Source organism: Camellia sinensis, chromosome 5 (assembly GCF_055761805.1).
Source record: "Camellia sinensis isolate YWXY chromosome 5, ASM5576180v1, whole genome shotgun sequence".
In the NCBI taxonomy this organism is placed as follows: domain Eukaryota; kingdom Viridiplantae; phylum Streptophyta; class Magnoliopsida; order Ericales; family Theaceae; genus Camellia; species Camellia sinensis.
Genome location: NC_138965.1, coordinates 67844987 through 67866673, shown reverse-complemented (window position 1 = coordinate 67866673; position 21687 = coordinate 67844987). Strand labels below are relative to the sequence as shown.

Below are 21687 nucleotides of genomic sequence, written 5' to 3'. Positions count from 1 at the left end.
TACATTCAGCTCTTATCATTGAGTGTATGAATTGGTTGGAAATGAACTAGTTGTGGTTTCTAATTTTTCCTTTCTCTATCTTGATCACTGTTTTAGGTTGAATTTCCTTCGGCTTCCTGCAATTCAACCCCCAAAACAGAGATTTTACATTGAGTATGCTTTGTTGAATAGTGGTTTGTTGGTGTTTAGCCATTTAAATTCGCTCTCTTTGTCTCTTGTCCGCACACACACGCGCGCGCGCGCACACACACACACTATATATATCTCTCTCTCTCTCTCTCTCTATATATATATATATATATGCATTTACATATCTGTTTTACTTAGTACAGGCCCTCCATCATTGCGATCCTTAATTAGTAATGAGAAGTAGAGTGGCAATAGGGGTGAAGAAAAGTGCTGATGTGTTGGTTTATACTGCCATGGCCATAACTTGTTTGATAGTTTGCCTATGAAAAACCTACCACAATGATCAAACACTGTTCTGCTCTGAGTTGCTGCTTCTCGATTGTCAAAATAACACACACACTTAGTCTAAAATACATGTCCAGATTTACATTCCAAAGACACACACATATATGTGCATATGTATGTAGGCAATTTGCATTAGTTATTTATTCATTTGTAAAAAAATTATTATTTTGTCTTTTCTCAATATTATTCTCAAATTTTTATTTTTATTTTTATTTTTATTTTTGCCCCATTAAATTTCTAGTTGATGCATATTTAAAAAAAAAAATTTAAATTAATATTTTTTACATGATTAAAAAAAATTAAAAATAAATAAAGAAGTACAAAAAAAAAAAAATATCTTACCTCCTCTAAGGTTATCAACACTAATCTTAACTTTAAATGCACTAAATTTAATTTATCATATTAAATATATATAAAATTATATTTATTTTTCATAATATTTTCAATATATATATATAGTTTCTTGACTCTCACAAGGTTTTAAACTCTTATAGAAAAAATAAAATAAAATATAAGCATTAATGAATGTGAGAAGTTAATATAAGATTTCGTCATTCCCTATACTTATATATTTATTTTTTAATTTTTTTAATCATGTAAAAATATTAGCCTTTGTTTTTAAAATATGCATTGATTAAAAGTTTAATAACCCAAAGACAAAAATTAAAATTTGAAAATAATATATGATTGAGAAAAGATAAAATAATAATGTTTGTACATATGAATAAATAAGTAATGCAAATTATCTGAAAAAAGTAAATCCATTTATTTCAACTTTAAAAAAAATTAAATATAAATGTATTACTTAAAATGATAAATTTTAATTTATGTACGTAGTGTAGAATAAGTTTTATATTAAATTATTAGAATGTTATTTAATATTAATTTTAGAGAAATTGTGTATTTGTAAGTATTTTATCAATAAAAATTAAATTTTTTTATTAAATGATTTAATAATATTTTAACAATTTAAGAGTTTTATTTAATATTGTATGGAATTTTATTAAATAATGTTAAAATATATATGGATCTTTGATAATATATATATAAACCTCATGGAAGATGAGTAAAATTATTCATTTGGATAAATAAGGTGTCTAAAGAGTTATTTTGTCATTATCAGTATGGCATCAACGTGATATTAGTAAATTATGTTAAATAGTCTAACGGAGGGTAACAGTGGGAGAATTTTGATAATAATTTCAAAAGTAAAAGAGATTAATGTAATTATTAAAACTATAGGAAAGATTCCTATAATTGTCAAAAATCGCAAGAGAGGTAAGTATAATTTAGCCAAAAGAATTTAATTTTTGAAATTTTAGAACTGCCAATTAACAGTAAGGATATTGATAATTTGACCAAAATAGACAAAGACAAATATTGAGTTATTACCTAAAAATATAATCAGTGTGTTTAGTTTTAATTTTTTGAATTGAATTTTTTGAAAATTAAATTTTTTGTTTTTCGTGTATTTTGTTTTTTAGTGAATATTTTTAAATTTTTTTGTAATTTTTTATATATTTTTAAATGCACCATATTTAGATATATCTATATAGTAAAATATTTGTAAAAAAATATTTAAAAATATTAATAAATATATAAAAATACAAAAAATTTATTGAATTTATGTATATATATATTTATAGTTTTGGTATTTAGTGAATTTATTAAAGATTTTTTTCATAAATATTATACTTTTTAAGTATATTTATATTAAGTGTATTTAAAAATTAAAAAAATTATTTAAAATATTAAAAAAAATTAAAAATAAGGAGGTCTTTTGAGAAGTAAGTAAAAAGTCAACTTTTAATTTTTTATTTATTTTGAGTTTTATTACCTCTCATTTTTTTTATTCACAACAAAACAAAATATATTAAAAAAATCTAAAAATTAATTTTTTACTAACTTTTTAAAATACCACACGATAAACAAAAACGTAAATTTTTTTAAAAAGTGAATTCAACCGAGTGAGTAATTCCAAAAAAAAAAAAAAAAAGGCAAGCTTTCAAAGTCTTTTTCATTTCCATTTTGGCGTTCAAGTTCCAGAAGGCTGACAGCCTTTTTTCGGCTGTTTCAAGAGAGAAATTATTGGGTGATCTGGGGCACTACCGCGTGGTGCCTAACGATATTATAATTAATGAAAAAAATTAAAATTTATAAATTTATATTAAATGATTAAAAAATATAAAGAGATATTATAAATTGTGATTGATGAGTAACATTTTTGCTTGTTTTTGGTTTTTCAATAATACTTTTCAGAAAAATTTATTTTATTTTTTTTGTATTTTTTTTTATATTTTTACTGAATTTTTTTAATATTTCAAACAATTTTTTTTAAAATTTTTAGACACACCTAATGTAAATACACATAAAAAGTATAATTTTTGTGAATTTTTTATAAAAAATTTACTAAATACCAAAAATTTAAAAAAATATTAAAATTTAATATATTTTTCGTATTTTTATATATTCATTAATTTTTTAAAATATTTTTTCATAAATTTTTTATTTTTTAAATATATTTAAATAAGATCTATCTATCTAAATATATATATATATATAATATTTAAAATTTTAAAAATATTTACTAAAAATAAAAAACTCAATTATCAAAAAATTTAATCAAAAAATTTAATCAAAAATATTCAAACCAACCACACACTGACACTCCTAAATTAACTAATAATTTTTCGTTTCAAGAGGATTCCCAACGAGTGACGTCCGTAAAAATAAAAACACCTTCTCGCCCATTCTTGAAACGTGTTCCGCTCCGTTAAATCATCATCCAACAGCCCACACATAACTTCAGCTCTAAGTCACGCCACGCGTCAGTCATCGTTCCCACCTCTCCACAGATCCAATTTCCAAACACAAGCAGCCGATCCCAGCCTCCATATCACCACCACAAGCACCGCCTTCATGTCCACCTCCGGCCACCCCTCCATATATAGACCTATATATCTGCATAGGCATATGGATAGGTCACGGCTTTAATAGGATTAGCAATTGAAGCTGAGTTGAGATTATTTAAAGAGTTTCATTTTCATAATCTCTCTCTCTCTCTCTCTCTCTCTACATCGACTCGTATATATATATACGTCGATGTTGAGGCGTAGAAAGGGCTCTGAACCAAAGAAAGATTCGAATTGGGAGCCTGAGGATGAGAAGAGAGAGGAAGAGGGGGATGAGAAGTCAAAGAGGAGTAAAGTTGAGGTAGAGAGAGGGAGAAAATTGAAGAAGAAATGGAGTTGCTTGGATAGTTGTTGTTGGTTCATAGGGTTTATATGCTCTGTTTGGTGGTTTTTGCTGTTTTTGTACAATGCGATGCCTGCTTCGTTCCCTCAGTACGTGACGGAGGCGATCACGGGGCCTTTGCCTGATCCGCCGGGGCTGAAGTTGCTGAAAGAAGGTTTAACGGCCAAGCACCCTGTCGTCTTTGTCCCCGGCATCGTCACTGGCGGCTTGGAGCTCTGGGAAGGCCACCAATGTGCCGAAGGTTTGTTCAGGAAGAGGCTTTGGGGTGGCACATTTGGGGAAGTCTATAAAAGGTATCAATTTTATTGCTTTTTATTATAGATATGATATAATTGTGGCTTCTATTAGTCTAATTTGATTTTTTTAATTTGTTTTAATTGTATGTTTAATGAGTTGCTTTTGTGTTTGCTATGTGGATTGATTAATTGTCTACTTGAATTTCATTTGTGAAGGTTATTATATGTGAGAAAAAAAGAAAAAGAAAAAAAAAAAAAAAAAAGTGTGCTTAATTGTAATGAAATGGTTTTAAGGATGCAAAAGTTGTTTTTGTTTCTTTTTGCGAGCCTGTTGGGTGCAGCTTAGAGTCTGTGCCACACTTGTATAACATATTAGGCAGAAATAGCTTTAAAAAAAAAAAAGCTAATTCATGGAAACTGGGTGACAGTTGCTTTTGGATTATCTGCATCTAGCTTACAATAAGTTGCACCAAACACCACCCTCGTTTGAGTGAAAGATAAGTTCCAAGCGTCTATTCTTTTCCTTTTTGTGGGCTGCAGATAGAAATTGTGATAAATTATTGGACTACAGAAGTCTATCTGTAGACTATAGGACTTAATAGACTGTTGGTGTTTTGATAGTTTTGTTAAAGTTGTATAAGTGGGTACAAGTGGGTATAAGTGGTTGATGACTTTTGAAATCCACTCTTTCTTGAGTTAGTAGTAGAACCTAAAAACTGGGGAAGTGTTGCTTGCTAATTCAAACATGTGTCACAAATTGACGTGCTTTGCTTTATGTTGGACAACAATTTGTTTGGTGCTCTGCATCTTTAAGGTTATTCAGTGATTATGCAGGAAATAAATGGTAACAAATGATGAAGGAAAAAAACTGAGATAAGGGCAGGCGATCATGTCAATGAAAAAGGTTATCTAACTGTCTCTCTTTCTCTAGGAAGAGGCCAAGGCTGCCACTGCGCTCAAGTCCATATTGAATAGACCTTGTAAAATATCAATGGATGTTGAGGTCCAAACTTTGAACTGAAAATGTTTATTTGTTTCTTTGTAGTGGAAGATCCTCAAGTATATGAATCCTTGTTGGAGGGAAATGAAAAAGGTTTCAATGAAACATCATAGTTTGTCAGGCTTCAATTTATTTATTTGCTAATATAATAGACAGGTAATGTTGTTAGCAAAATGAGGTCCAGCTAGCACTGAATCTGCTGACTGATTTAACACATGTTGATGCTATACCTTAGCATAAAGGTCTTGACCTGGCATGATGACAAGGGTTGTCTGCCTTGTGACAGGGTTCAATTGACAGGAATCACACTCCACAAAAAAGTTGTGGTGATGTTGCCAACCCAATCAGTCTCCCATATCTTGTTGTAAATAGAGCCTTGTGCACTAGGTATGACCTTTATGCTATACCCCAGTGTAGGATAATTTATAAGATGATAATTAAGTGCTAATTGGAAGGTTTAATGGTTGTGACTATAGTTTAATGAAATGAGGCACTAGGTCTCTATCTTTGTAGCGTATCAAGGTTTTCATTGTGAGTTGGTGCAGAAATCTGTAGTTCACTCCTACAAGCTTGTGCTTCCAAGCATTTTTCATCTGCTTGCTGCTGGCATGCTTTGTGCAGTTTTACAATGGGATTTCCTGAACCCATAGAAGCATGATTAAAGACTACTCTTTGTGATTTAAGAGTGCTTTGAATTAGGTTTTTTAACAGCACATGTGGAGCTTGCCTGCCAGGGGAACTTATGACCAAATATTTTGCTTTTATAAAGATTAAGATCTTGTCTGATAAATATGCATAACACATACTTGTGCTCTTTGATATGTTCTCAGTTGAGCAGGTGTTAGTTTGAGTTCTTGTTACATATTTTGTTAGCTTGACTTCTGATGATTATAATTTCCATTGCTTCAGTGACATCAGATTTTTGTTACCTTCGCAGAGTTTCACTGTGTTAACTTTTTCATGGCAATGATGTTGCTGGAAACATGGAATTGACTAGTAGAATGGTTTTTCCTCCTTTGTGCTATTTTCTGCAGACCCTTATGCTGGGTTGAACATATGTCACTGGATAATGAAACTGGATTGGACCCTTCTGGTGTAAGAATTAGGCCTGTATCCGGTCTTGTGGCAGCTGATTACTTTGCACCGGGTTATTTTGTGTGGGCAGTTCTAATTGCAAACTTGGCACGCATAGGATATGAGGAGAAAAACATGTATATGGCTGCATACGATTGGAGGATCTCATTTCAGAATACTGAGGTATTTTTGAGATATACTTCTTTTACCTTGCAAATATCTGTATAAAACATTTTCAACAGAGAGACTTGGATCAGCTTGCATGTAGTGTAAGAATTGCTATTATTATCCCTCTCAGCATCTTTTGGTTTACCAACTTTCATGCCTGCCAAGTTGGTCATGTATGAGTGAGTAGCTATCACATCCAAACAGTCCTATTTCTTTTAGTAAAAAACTGGAACTCCAACATGGAGTGTGAACTGGATGGGGGCAACTCTTAACTCTGGTAAAATTGATATATGGCTTGTGTGTGGATTGGAAGTGCTTATTAATCTAAAGGTAGGCTTGTATGACTTGTATAAAAAATTAGTGAGGGGTGTAAAGTTAGTATTGTTAGATCAGAGTTAAGTTAATATTGTCTGTTTAATTACTCTCTTACATCTGATAAATATTCTGCTAAATTGAATTGATCAGGTACGTGACCAAAGTCTTAGCAGGATTAAAAGTAATATAGAACTCATGGTTGCGACCAGTGGTGGGAGAAAGGTGGTTGTAATTCCACATTCAATGGGTGTTCTGTACTTCTTGCATTTTATGAAATGGGTTGAAGCACCAGCTCCAATGGGTGGTGGGGGTGGATCAGGTTGGTGTGATAAACATATAAAGGCGGTAATGAATATTGGTGGACCATTTTTAGGCGTTCCCAAAGCAGTCTCTGGATTATTCTCTGCTGAAGCAAAGGATATAGCTGTTGCCAGGTTTGTCATTGCTTGCCTCTTTCTCTCCGCAAATTTTACCTTGTGAAACAAGGCCTACTTATTATTTAGGGCAAATAGTGAGATAATTTTGATTTTGTTTTCTGCTTGTTTACTTGAGATAAGCTATGCAAACAACTTAGACCTATTTTCACTCCATTATGAGTGAAGCTAAAGCTGTCAATCCAATCTCTGCCCTCTGGTCTGTCATTGTGTCCTTTCCTCCTCAAGTAGATAATCTTACTCCCTAGAAAAAGAATGAAGAAAAGAGTTACCAAAATTCAAATGGGGGCTTTGTTTTATTCAAAGGGAAGAGCTATTGATTTTGCTCTATTAATTTGTTTGATTGTACTCTGTAGAGTCTGTACTGGTATTATTAGTAAGAGAATCTTTCATGCTACAATATTCTAGTCAATAATACAATGGCTCAGATGTATTGCTTGGGGTATGGTTTATATATTGCTTACTATCAAGTTTGATAAAGATGAAAAGTTCTAAATTAGTTGGTGATCTTAGTATTGTTCTGGTTTCAAAACCAGTAAAACATAATCTGCTGGAATATGCCAAGAATTGTGTGTCTTGAGAACTTTGAGAAGAGAACAGGAAAAAAAAGACGTAACTATTCTATCATTTCTTAGGAGGCTTTATGTATAGAATCACTCTTTGAGGAAGTGAGGTGACATACAATTCTTTTATGATCTGTTATGGTGGTGATTCCACTCTGTAGCTTGAGTTGTGTTTTAAAGTGCTAAAAAAACAAAGAAGGGTGCTTATTAAAAAATATAAGAAATGTTGAAAATTTGATATACTATAGGAGATACTGAAGTTCAGATATGTTATGTTATTGTCTAAGATAATTACTTACCTGAATGGACATTTAGAAAAGAAACCCATGCATCTACAAAAATTTGCTGAGGAGAACAAATTAAATATGGTTTTTGTTGTGAAAATTGTTGTAATTGTCTTTAGTTTTAGTTTTTGTTATTATTCATTAAGGTTTTTTACAAGCACAACCAAAACCAAATGTTACAAATGTACATTTTGAGTTACTAATATGTGTAAATCCTTGTCCTTATTATGCTAAATATGTTTTTGAAATTGTGGTGGCGGATACATTTGTGTGTGGGGGGAGGTGAATAGGTCAAACACTCAATCAAATTACCAATTAAAATTTATCAAGTCAATTATCCAATCTAATTAATTAGTTTCAGTCTATCAATCAATTATATCTTAACTATCCACACATTATCGCAATAATTAAATAAACTAGACTAACACATCAACATATGTGAAAAATCCTTGGGAACAATAATCCCTTTTGATAAAAAAGCACAGGCAATCTTATCTGTTGTAACAATGAACTACATATGAGTTTAAATATAGACTCAAGTAAAAGGACTTACAAACCAGCATTTAGTCTTGATGTCTTCCCTTCAAGCTCCGAAGCTCAAACTCCACTGTCAACCTTCTCTGGGTAGAGCAATCGGTCAATTGAATAGTGTAACCATTGCATTGAGGGTGATCTAAGTGCTTACAGAGTATGTGATTTTTTTATTTTTTATTTTATCAAACCACTCAATCAAGAAACTATTTGTATGGTATGGTGTAATAATGCATGGAACTCAGTTTCAAATATTGAGAAATATGAGTTTCAAAAACCTTTTGAAAACTAATGAATGAACAATATTTTTCTCTCTCAAAAGATAATAGATTCCGTGTGTATCTCTAATAGAAAACCTAATCTAAGTATTTATAGGTTATTTAAAATAAGAAACTAATTTGGACTGAAATCTGTATGCATGCTCAAGTAGGCTTCGAGCACTGCTCCCAATATCTCTTTTGTCTTCAGGCTCCAGTGAGCTTCTGGTGAAGCTCTTTGAAATTCTGCATGAGGGCCTCCTGCTTAAACGTTGGTTGTACCACTCAAGCGCCTTTGTTTAGCAGTTCATAATGTACTCTAAATGTCCTGATTTTTCCCTTTTGCATGCTTTTCCCTTTACTTAAGGTAGTGCATGTAAATAACAAAATACTCCCTTGATGGCAAGTATGGAAAGAAGAAATTTGAAATTTCACATGAAGCATGTTTAGGGCATCAAGGATTGAATTTTTGGAATTATTTTGAGTCTTTATTTGTATTTTTTTTTTTTTTTTTGATCGACAAATGTTAGTTGTTAGTTGTTAGCACCTATGGAAGAAAATCTCCCCACCCATGGCAAAGCACCTAAATGCTTGCACTCCCTTCATTCAACCCCCTAAGGGGAATTGAACCCATGACCTCCTTGGGACTAAGCCCTAAGGAAGGCATGGTGGCCAACTAAGCTAGGCCTAGTTGGTTAGTCTTTATTTGTATTTATTCCAAGTTATTAAGCTACTTGTAGTAAGTTTTAGAAGTTAGGGGCATTATGTAGTTTAATAATTGTTGGACATGAGTAGTGGTCATAGTTTATGGGTCATCTTGCTGGTGTAGTAATGTTATTTGAATCTTATTTGAAATCCTAGTTAGTCTAGAATATTATTAGTTGTCAAATATTCTTAGTTTCTAAATTTGAGTCCTAGTCCTTGTAGAATTAGCAGAGCCTTTAGCCTATAAATATGTGTAATCTCAATTGTTCAGTGAACTTAATATTATGAGAATTTGAGATTGGGTTTGTGTGTGATTGGCCTAACCCCTGTGAGGATGAATCACCTCTTTCTCTCTTCTTCTCCTCCTCTTTGTGCACATACTCTAGTTATTATTCTCGGCTTACTATTCACAGCCCTCTAAAAGTGCACTTTTCAGCTCCAAAACCCTATCCTATTCCTATCACGCTCAAACTGGTCCTAATCCCTTCTCCTACCTATTAGCCTTCAATTTAACCATTTAAACCCTAAATTACTCACTATTTGGGCCCTTAAATAGCATATTTAAATTTAAAAAAAAAAAAAAAAAAATCCAGCAAGCTATTCTAGATTACCCTTATTTGCACAAGGCTTTCTTTTATAGTTGGGTTTGGTACAGGTAGAGGTAGGCAGCTTTAACCTAGAGAGGGAGATTTCTGTGACTTGACCTGGCAACCACAAGGCTAAGGGTGGATAACACTTGCTATCATGCTAGGCCACAACTTCTAAAATATCAAAATTAATGAAATTCTAAATAAATAAAATGTGAACTCCCCCTTAATCCGAAATTTTTAGAATTGGCTAAAATACTGCATTCTCCAAAATAAGTTGCTTACTCTAACCTAAGATGTTCTAGATCCCATTTTTGGCTCCAATTACAAATATGCAAAAAAAATTTGGTCCTAGGATCTTTGTATTTAGGTGTTTTGATGTTTTGTTCAATCACAACTCTTAGAAACTGTGTCAAAATTTGACTAAACTAATGCAATTCACTCGTACAATTATATGCAAGATTAGATTGGAACGCACATCACATTGTCTTTGAAAGCCTTTAAACTTCAATACTCAGACCTATACACCTAACCTAGTCACATAACACATTATGTTTACTGAAACTGCCAACACACAAATCCTATAACAGTTTTTATTCTATTTTTTTGGCTCATAATGAAATTATAATCCTTCTGCAGGGCTATTGCACCAGGTGTTTTGGATATGGATGTATTTGGTTTGCAAACTTTGCAGCATGTGATGCGGATGACACGTACATGGGATTCGACCATGTCAATGATTCCGAAAGGTGGAGACACTATCTGGGGTGGCCTTGATTGGTCACCTGAGGAAGGCTATGAGTGTACTGCCAAGAAAATGAAGAACAATGACACTCAGACAGTGGGCCAAAATGGAAAAGGGAGTTTAATTAATACCACACATGTGCATTATGGGAGAATAATATCATTTGGGAAGGATGTAGCTGAGGCGCAATCATCAGAAATTGAGAGGATGGATTTCAGGGTAATGTCACAAGTTCCAAATTAGTTAGATACTTTTCTGTCAATTGAATCTCTTAATTTTAATTTATTTGATGAATTGATTTTGTTGCTCTTTTAGGAAAAATTATAACATAAAATAATAAGATGATCAGTAACTGATGTAGGGAATGGTATATGGAATGTACAAAGCAACAAGAATAACCACGAATAATGATAACTTATTAATCAACTCAAAACTCAACCAAATAGCGATAAGGCTTAAAGTTACAACCCTATTTATAATAATAGAAATTTATCGACTCCAGGAATAGAAAACATATCATAAGTCTTGTGCACCAAGTAATCCTAATTCTTGTAGACCAAGAAACAAACAAAATATTAGGCTTTTTTATACTAAATCAAAATATTTGTAATCAAATACTAATTCTATAATATTAAAATGGAGCCGCTCTTTTCACTCCGCTTTGCTCAAAATACACTCCTTCTTTGTCCTTATTATACATAGTTACTATTCCCACTCAACTTTGCTCAAAATACTCTCCCTTCTATGCATCAAGGACAAAGAAAGGAGTCTATTTGGAGCAAAGTAGAGTGGGAATAGCAGCTCCCTATTAAAAATATAAATATAAGATTTCAAAATCATGCTTGCATTTTTCTCCTCAGTTTGGAAAAAACTCATCATCAAGTTTCAATTACTGGAAATAATTTGTCATGTCTGCCCTTGTTTACATCAGCCTTGTATTTAAGATTAATTTTCTCAAACCTCAATTTCAAAGCATCACCTTCCAAAATTAAATGGATAATTTTCTTCAATAAATATGCACCGACTTCTCCTTTAACAAGTTTTGATTTTTTTTATTTATTATTATCTAGTATCGATGTTTTGTCCTCTTTGTAAAACATGAGAAACTGATGAAGATCATGGAAAGAAGAAAAAGAGCAAATATGTAATTTCACATGAGACACATTTAGGGCATCAAGAATTAAAAAATTAGAATTATTTTGAGTCTTTATATCATTATAGTAGGTTTTAGTAATTAAGGGCACAATGGTAATTGCAATAATTGTAGGACATGGATTGTAGCCTTGTAGGGGGTCATCCATGTGTTTTATTTTGAATCAAGTTATTAAATGGGTTATTATATATAGGTTTTATTATGTCTAAAATAATCTTAGTAGTCAAAAGTTAAGTTTCCTATTTTGATATTGAAGTAGAATTAGAAGTCATTAAAGTTTCCTATTATGATTGAAGTATAATTGAAAGTCATAGTTGATCTAGAATATTAGTAATTGCTAAATATTTTTAATTTCCAAATTTGAGTTATAGTCCTTATAGAATTAATTAGGAGAGTCTTTAGCCTATAAATATATGTGTAATCTCGACGATTGGGGGGGAAGAGTTAATATTATGAAATTTGAGATTGTGTTTGTGTGATTGGCCTATCCCTTGTGAGGGTGAAGCATCTCTCTCTCTCTCTCTCTGGCGCGCGCGCAAGGTTATTATTCACTTCACTGTTCACAGTACTTAGAACAGCCACCCAACATCCCCTAAACACTTGTGCTTTCATTCCCAGAATCCTACCCTTTTACAAATCCTTAAAACTCTTTTATTTTTATTTTTATTTTTATTTTTTTAAAATACGTTTGCCTCCCACCAAATCTAGCCCTATAAGTCTATTGTTGCTACTGCAAGTATACTTAAACCGTTCTCACTACTTGTAGGAAAGTAATCCCTACTCGTCCTACATCAGAAACAGGTCCCACATATGCATTGTAATGTCTCCACCACAGTTTTATTTCTCAATTCAATTCTGTTGATGAATTGTAAAGCACAGCATTTACGCATGAGTTGAAATCGCCATGCCCAACCTCTTCCTCCTCGGTGTTAGCATTACACAGCTTGTCCGCCTTTTGCTTGGCATCAATAAATTCCTTACTAACTTCCTCTGTTGAACTGATTTCCATGGTCTTGTTTTCTTCGATTTCAACTTGATCTCCGTAACTAAAATCACATTACCTTTATTGGCAGTGATTAAATAATCATGCTTCTCTGGGTACTCATCCAATTTCGGAGTTCAATTCTAATCAACTTATGATTGTAATAACAAAGAATTTTTATCTGAAAATATCGCAGTCATAAAAATCTTCTTCAGAATAATTTACCATTGCCATCAGCTTGATAATGAAAAGTGCATTCTCAAATATTTTTGTTAACAGGTTTTCCATTTGCATTTTCCTTAGCACGATTCCTATTAACATGTTGGTTTTAGGACTGATTGCAAGGTTAATTTGCAAAAACAATGGCACCCAACCGATCAGATAGTGCACCAATCATATACTTGAGCTGTAGAGATCAATCCTCCAATGGGGCATCCCGTGCAATGTTATCTCGCTCATACACATCTTCAACAATGGCAACTCGACCACCGTATTTCTTAGTTTCACCTCCATGTGCGATAGTTAGGATTCAAACTTGGGCTTTGATATGAACTGTTGCAGGGAATGGTGTATGGAATGAACAAATCAACGAGAATAATGACTAATAGTAATAACTTAGGGAAAAATCTTCTCCGAATTGTATTATTAATCAATTTAAAAGTCAACCAACTAGCTATAAGGCTTACAATCTTATTTATAATAGTAGTAATCCTAACAGCCCTAAGAGTATTAAGATGGAAAATAAAATATTAGGAAACTAGGCACAAGTCTTGAAAACCAAATAGTTCTAATTCTTGTAGACCAAGAAACATACAAAATAAGAAACCAAATGATTTTTGGCTATTCCATACTAAATCAAAATATTCCTAATCAAATACTAATTTTGTAATATTAAATATAGAAATATAAAACTCCAGAATGACATTTGCATTAATTAGTGTTAAGCATGAGTTGAGAAAAATCAAAGCATGGAATTACCTTATGTGTACCCTAGAAAATAGGTTCAGTGTAATCTGGATGTGCTTGCATTGAGAAAGACCTCTTTGGATTGATTTTAAGTGAATATCACAATTATCCCAAAAGCTTAGGTTGCTGCGAAATGGGTCCAATGATGTATATCAAAGAAGAAGAAATCAAACAGGGTCTAAATACTAAATGCTAACGGAGACACTTGAACCCATGACTTCTCTCAACCTGAGCTTTGATACAGTGTTAAGTCACCAATTATCCCAATAGCTTAAACTACTAGGACATGGGTCCAATAATGTATATCAAGTTATCCAACAAAGCTTAGTTACTTCGAGGTTTAGTTTTATTATAATCATGGCCCCTATATTATCTGTGATTTGTTATTTTTGCTTGAAGTGGGTTCTGCAGCCAAATGTTTAAACCTAATCATCGTCAATACCTTTGTGACAATTGGATTTTTTCCTAGTTATGGCTATTTATGATACATATTATATCTTTGATTTCTGTAAAACTATTTGCAGTTAAATTACGTTTATTTATGTATGCTTCTTGGTGTATGAAGAAATCATTTTTGTTGATAGTATGTTCTCTGCCAAATAATTTTCAGTATTTTATGTATGCCATTTTGATCCTTTTGAATATATTGATCGAGCAGTAGTAGGTTCTCTCAAATTCCTTTCATTACGCTTTTGATTATATATGAATAATGTGCAAGAACAACTGTTCCCCGCCTTATGCTATTCATTTTTAGAGTGGTGAATCACTGTCCTTGTAGTGTGCGCTCTGGAGTTTGAAAACCCTGTAGTCCTGAACCATACATGGCACCGAAATCGTAAAGAGTAAGAATTTAAAATGTGCTAATAATGGCTTTTTTCTAACCCTAAGTCAACAAAGAAGTTGGAGGTGGAAGTTGCTTGGCAGTCGTGCCATGGTAGATCTTTTATTTGATCCCTTTAAAGTGAAGATTATAAAGATTCTGCACTTGATCTCCTAGTAATGGCATGAAATACTTTTCATCATATTAATAAAAGAAGGAAGTCACTTAGTTACAACATCCTTTATGTCCTGACATTTAAATTAAAAGAATAATGCTCTGAATCAGGCATTTGAAATGTTAGCATGTCTATGCCAATTTTATTTGCTGGAACTGCACAAATAACCATACAACAGGCAAACAGAGTCATTGTACTACTGCTACCTGATTTGTCCTCGTTTTAGAATAAGGCTAAGGTTTCATATGGTTCCATAAGTTTGAAAATATTTTGCTTGAGAAAATCTAAGACATATTCCAATCCCACCCACCGCTTTAGCATCTGCACAGGGGTAATCACAGATTGCCTTGTTCCTGTATGAGCTATGATATATAATGACATGTTATATGTGTACACTTTGTCAATTGCACATTGTGAATTACATTATCAAGACCTGATTGCTATTTACTTGGTGTTGGTTGATCTGTAGGGTGCTGTTAAGGGCAATAACCTTGCGAACACAACATGCCGTGATGTATGGACCGAGTACCATGATATGGGCATAGGGGGCATCAAAGCTGTTGCAGATTACAAAGTTTACACAGCTGGATCAATACTGGATCTGCTTCAGTTTGTTGCCCCAAAGATGATGAAGCGTGGCAGTGCTCATTTTTCTTACGGAATTGCTGACAATTTGGATGACAAAAAATATGAACATTACAGATATTGGTCAAATCCCTTAGAAACAAAGTGAGACTTCTCTCTCTCTCTCTCTCACGACCCATCCTGCCCCAGACAGAATAGTAGTTGTGACCAGCCAGTAGTGACTGAATACCGAAGGCCTAGCAAGACAAGACAAGATTGAACTAACAACATTGGGGCTTAGGCGGAAACATTTGTCCATTAATTACCAAGAGTCCATTCAGAGCATGTGCATAAGGCGCAATGAAAAAAAACAAGCATACTTCTCATTTATTTATCTTGATATTTACAAGTCAAAACAACAAAAAGAAAAGTACATCATCCATATCATGATCTTACAAAAGCCTAAATAGAAAAACAAAACTATTGACTGAACATTACAACTCCCGAAAGGACAAAATAAAAGAAAAGACTTCTAGTGCGACTCCAAAGATATTGGCATGAGTCTCCCCATAAGGACACCGGTTTAATTTCCCCTGACAAGGACGTACCCGGCTTGAACCCCTAGTAAGGTCGTACTCGATTTAACCCCCGGTAAGGTCGTACCCGGCTTAACACCCGGTAGGGTCATACTCTAAAGATGTTATATTAATACATGGTACAAAAATATAGGATGTTCATTCATAACGAATCATAGCATAGCTTTTATAAAGAGAAATAAGTTTTGCACTTGAAACATAGTTTATCAAACATAGCGTTACTAAATTACTACTCACAAAGGGCTCCTTGACAAGGGTATTGTCCTTCCAAAGCTTAACCTACACAAAGCAAAAGCAAGACATTGAAGTACTTAACTTACATGCACAAATCGAACACCTAAACTTGGCTAAACGTTTTCTTAACTTTTCTTACATGTCAAGTACTATTCTAAGCTTAATTCAAGTCTCAAACAAGTGCCTAAACAATGTTAAATTTATGCAAGGAGTGTCCTAGGTGACTGAGGCTTTCAATACAAGAAAATGGGCGAAAAACAACATTTCCGCACGTGCGGAAAAGAAGGCCGCACGTGCGGGATGGCCAGGGCACGTGCTTTTATTCCAAAACTGAAAATGGGTCGGGCAAGGTTGGCCGCACATGCGGCTGTGACTCCCGCACATGCAGAAGTGGCTGATATGCACAATGTGCTTTGAGTTCGAATTTCCAACTATTTTCTCATCTTCTTCCCTTTCTTTCTAGGGTTTCAAAACACGAATTTAGGAAAACTCTTGAAAAATATAAGGAAACATGAAAATAAGCTTCCTTTAAAAGCAAAATCATCAAAAACAAGATTAAAGCATATTATAACCTCCTTGGCTTCTTTTCAATTTCTTTCTAATTCTCTTCTTTCCCCTCCTTCAAAACATGAATTTTGAATATGCAAAATCATTGAAAGCTATGAGAAATCATGAGAATATAACTCCCTATGCGTCAAGAACATCGAAAATTGCCTTAAGGTGGTGAAATTCTAAGCTACAAATCTAATTCTTCATCAAAACCTAACCTTCCTCATTCTCTCACTCATTCTTCTTTATTAACTCAAATTGATCCTAACTTTTTTCTCAATCTTTTAGATGCTAGGAGGGTTTACTACAAGATTTATCTTACCTTAATTTGGTTGAAGGATGAGTTTTGATGAAGTTCTTCAAGCTTTATTCCGTTCCCTCTTCTTTCTTTTTCTTTCTCTCTTCTCTCCCTCTCTCTTTTGCTGGGTCTAGCTCCTTGCAGATTTTCTCCTTTTGTTTGGTTTTATTGAGTTGAACAAGACAAGGATTGTAGGAGACAAAAGGGGAGGTACTAGCTTGTGCTTGATTAATTTGTCTAATCTTACTTATTGGACTTAGTTAACCAAGGTTTATACTAATTAATCTAGGCTTAACTTAATCATGCTTTACTTAATTAATCCTAATTAAGGCTCACTAAGTATGCTTAATTACCACTATTCCCGCTTAGCAAAACAACAAATAGCATGAAATGAACAAGCACATTAGACTGAAGTCTTTAAGCTCCTCAATGAGGGCATAGGCACATCCTAACATTGTCAAATTCTAATTTAAAGTATCCCCTAACTTGAAACATGAAACACATAATTTTTCTATACTTAATATCTTCACTGAACTTCTCCTTCCCTTATGGCCCTTAACAAGTTCTAGTTCAAGCAAGCATATACCACAGAGTTTAAATGCAAGGATGACATGATATGCATTATGCATGAATGGTTGGCTGTCACTCTCTCTCTCTCTCTCTCTCTCTCTCTTCTTTAGAACTATGATTTTGATTGTGTTAAGTAAGGTGTCAATACATGATTTGTCTTATTAAGATTAAAGCTTTGGTAAATGCTAAAATATTCATAATTTTATAGCATTCAATTAAATAGATATCAGAATCAGAAAATGGTATTGTTTTATTAAAGTATTATTTAGGTCTGGCTTTGTGGAAATATTTTTTCCTAGGGAGGGGTAGGTTAATTTGTTGAAGTATATTTGTTTGGAAAATAGTATTTTGCTGTAGATTTTGACGTTCTGTGATGTTTTTGCAGATTACCAAATGCTCCTGACATGGAGATTTTCTCCATGTATGGAGTTGGAATCCCCACTGAAAGGGCATATGTTTATAAGTTAAGTTCTGCTGCTGAGTGTTACATTCCATTTCAGATTGATACCTCAGCAGAGGGTGGACCTGGCTGCACTTGTCTAAAGGGTGGCGTTTTTTCCGTTGACGGAGATGAAACAGTTCCTGTCCTGAGTGCAGGTTTTATGTCTGCAAAAGGTTGGCGTGGAATGACTCGATTCAATCCTTCAGGCATTGGTACTTACATAAGGGAATATAATCATGCCCCTCCAGCTAATCTTTTGGAAGGTCGGGGAACCCAGAGTGGTGCTCATGTCGATATAATGGGGAATTTTGCACTAATTGAAGATATTATTAGAGTGGCAGCGGGAGCTACAGGAGTAGACTTGGGAGGAGATCAAGTTTACTCTGAAATCTTCAAATGGTCTGAAAGGATCAACTTACAACTCTAGATCTCATTGGTGAGTTTCTAAAATGTATTGATAGAATGTCTTTGAATAATTGGAGTTCTACATTGATGAAAGTCGTTGCGTTATAGGATGATAATAATTCAACTGGAAAAATAACTGGACTAGTATTTTTTTGATATAATGTCCCTGAATAATAGGAGTAGGTTCCAGCGGCAACATTTAAAAGGCATATAGTATTTAGTGGTGAACTATCAAAATATAATATACATGTATATAATAACTCTCCACACAAATATATATATGGAACACAACATCTTGTTTTTCCCTTATTTTGAAGCAGTTGCAATATCAACTTTCAAAAAGGTCCCTATGTATTGTTAAAATTCATCACTTCTGTAACTGCCAATCATTAATTAGATAAAATTGAAAGCTAGGAGAACCTTGAAATGAAAACTTTTCTGTGAACTTGTTTGGTGCAGCAGCATGTGTTAGTGTGTTTGGTGCAGTTTTTTATTACAGCTTATGAAGTAAAAATATGTTAAATAAATTGAAAAAAAGTTGATTATTTAGAAAGTTAGGGAGGGATGATTTCAACTTTTGCTTTTGATTATCAATTTTTAGTTTACATAACACTACACTAAATTGGTCCTCTATCTAATAACCGTCTTTTCAAATGTCTTTAGACGTACATAAATACATATACATTGTAGTGATTGAGCATATTGTGCCTGTAACATTGTATTTTGGGAAGTAATTTGTTTTTTTGTTTGACCCACTACTTCCAATCATTCTTGTCATTTTCATGTTGTATATGATGATACACTTGCTTACTTCCACCTATCTATGCAACATTTAAAATGGCACCTTTCTCATTTGGAGTTGCGTTTTCTTACATAGATTCTTGTTCATGTGGAGCCTTGGGCGTCAAGGCACAACTGAAGGCGATGGTTTTGTGGTGTGAATTTGTGCTCAAATTCAAAACTGAGAAATCAAGGATCAACTGCTGGCAGAGGTGTCAAGATATGTGGCTGTTGTGTACTTGTATTTTAATTTTTATTGATATGGGAAGCATGAAAATAGGCATCCAATGTAACGTATCCTCTATCCAAGTCTTGCTACTTTTAGGGTGCTTAATTTCAAATTTCCCAGAAATTTTGAATATTCAATTTTTTTTGTAAAGCTGTAAGTAATGAAAATTTTATGTTAAAGTTTATGCAGTGGACTTATGAAGGGGCGGGTAGGGTAGGGTAAGCCCTAAATAATTTTGAGTATTTATAACATATTTACTATACAAAAATGTTTTAGAGTTCTAATTTGTGAGCTATAATGTACATGTGGGCCCATCTAATGTGATATTTTGGGCGCTTTTTCCAAATTAAGTCAAATTAACAACTTATTTTCCAAACTAGGTCTAGTTTGGACAGAATTTCCAAACTAGACTAAAGCACTATTACAAATCACACTTTCACTGTTTTCAAGCCTCTCCTGCAGAAAATTTGTGAAATAGTAAAAGCGTGGTTACAAACCACGCTTTTAATTAAGAAGACGTAGTTACAAATTACGCTTTTAAGTTAATCATAAAACGTGATTTCAAACCACGCTTTCATTGTGTTGTGAAGAAAGCGTGATTAGAAATCACGCTTTCAATATTACATAACACACGCACTCGCAAACTCTCTCTCTCTCTCTCACAGACACAAATACACACACGCTCACACTCAATATATATATATATATATATATAAATTTTATTTTATAAAATTGAAATCAATATTAAATATATAAAATAATAATTTATAATAACAAATAATAATCAACTATATAAAATGATTACTTTTTTATTTTAATTCTTAATTTTTTTTTATTTTACTGTTTAGGGATAAAATTTATTTTTGTTTTATTTTAGGGTTTAAGGTTTAATTCTTAAAATTATTTTATTTTATTTTATTTTAGGGTTTAGGATTTATAAAAAAAAATTAAAGTTTAAGAGTTAAACTATAAATTCTAAACCCTAAATCCTAAACCCTAAAATAAAAATAAATAAATTTTAAGAATTAAACCTTAAACCCTAAAATAAAAAATAAATAAATTTTATCCCTAAATACTAGGTAGCGTTTGGTAACATTTACGTTTTTTGTTTATGTTTATAAAAATTTTATAAGCTGGTTTCTGTTTGTTTTTAGAAAAACATAGATTACAAACGTGTTTGGTTTGAACAAAATGTTTAAAAAAATTTTAAACCATAAACTAAAAAATATGTTTGTTCAAGGCTAAAATATTTATATTTATATTTATTATTTATGACAATGGGATCACACATATTATAATTAAAAAAAATATTTGAAAAAAATTTAATTGGAAAAAACGCGGTTTGTAAAAATTATTGAAATTTTTTTTTGGAAAAATCGTTGGTTTATAAATGGTTGTCTCAGTTTATAAATTTGAGAAAAAAATGTAAACTCAAAAAATGAGTTTATGTTTACAGTTTTCAATTTTCAAGTTTTTTTTTGAAAAATAATTTTTTTTGAAAAATAATTTTTTTTTTCAATTAAATTTTTTTGCAATTATTTTTTAATTATTTTTTTTTCAATTATAATATGTGTGATCTCATTGTCATAAATAATAAATATAAACCACGTTTTTTTTCAATATTTTTTTTCAATAATTTTTACAAACCACGTTTTTTCCAATTAATTTTTTTTTCAAATATTTTTTTTAATTAATTTTTTTTCACTTATAATATGTGTGATCCCATTGTCATAAATAATAAATATAAATATAAATATTTTAGGCTTGAATAAACATATTTTTTAGTTTATGTTTTAAATTTTTTTAAACATTTTGTTCAAACCAAACAAGTTTGTAATTTATGTTTTTCTAAAAACAAACAGAAATCAGTTTATAAAATTTTTATAAACATAAACCAAAAACGTAAATGTTACCAAACGCTACCTTAGTGTTTAGGGATAAAATTTATTTATTTTTTATTTTAGGGTTTAGGGTTTAATTCTTAAAATTTATTTATTTTTATTTTAGGGTTTAGGCTTTAGGGTTTAGAATTTATAGTTTAATTCTTAAAATTTATTTATTTTTTATAAATCCTAAACCCTAAAATAAAAAAAATAAATTTTAAGAATTAAACCTTAAACCCTAAAATAAAAAAAAAATAAATTTTATCCCTAAACAGTAAAATAAAAAAAATTAAGAATTAAAATAACAAAGTAATCATTTTATATAGTTGATTATTATTTGCTATTATAAATTATTATTATATATATTTAATATTGATTTCAATTTTATGAAATAAAATTTATATATATATTAA

At 32.0% G+C, this 21687-nt stretch overlaps 1 protein-coding gene and 1 long non-coding RNA gene across 5 annotated transcripts; both read left to right on the top strand.

Moving 5' to 3' along the window:
- The first annotated feature begins 3175 nt into the window (after positions 1-3175).
- Positions 3176-19659, top strand: LOC114270756 (phospholipid:diacylglycerol acyltransferase 1). Of its 4 annotated transcripts, none has more exons than XM_028212339.2 (7): positions 3176-4022; positions 6000-6222; positions 6673-6956; positions 10523-10847; positions 15194-15453; positions 17921-18413; positions 19260-19659. In XM_028212339.2, the coding sequence occupies exons 1-6, from the start codon at positions 3577-3579 to the stop codon at positions 18402-18404; spliced, it is 2022 nt and encodes a 673-aa protein (XP_028068140.2). In that variant the 5' UTR covers positions 3176-3576; the 3' UTR covers positions 18405-18413; positions 19260-19659. The 4 variants fall into 4 exon arrangements, with proteins under 4 accessions (XP_028068140.2, XP_028068141.2, XP_028068142.2 ...); XM_028212340.2 differs by having other exon boundaries at positions 3235-4022; positions 19278-19659; XM_028212341.2 differs by having other exon boundaries at positions 3237-4022; positions 5903-6222.
- LOC145790673 (uncharacterized) lies at positions 4505-5096 on the top strand. The gene is made up of 2 exons (XR_014329599.1): positions 4505-4869; positions 5011-5096. It is a non-coding gene; the product is annotated as an uncharacterized LOC145790673 (long non-coding RNA).
- Positions 19660-21687: the final 2028 nt, after the last annotated feature.

What these genes read in the sequence shown, in the direction of transcription:
- LOC114270756 (XM_028212339.2), top strand. Translation starts at nt 3,577, where the DNA reads ATGTTGAGGCGTAGAAAGGGCTCTGAACCAAAGAAAGATTCGAATTGG. An exon ending in AAGGATATAGCTGTTGCCAG is followed by an intron (nt 6,957 to 10,522) that starts GTTTGTCATTGC and finishes ATCCTTCTGCAG; the next exon opens with GGCTATTGCACCAGGTGTTT. An exon ending in TCAAATCCCTTAGAAACAAA is followed by an intron (nt 15,454 to 17,920) that starts GTGAGACTTCTC and finishes ATGTTTTTGCAG; the next exon opens with ATTACCAAATGCTCCTGACA.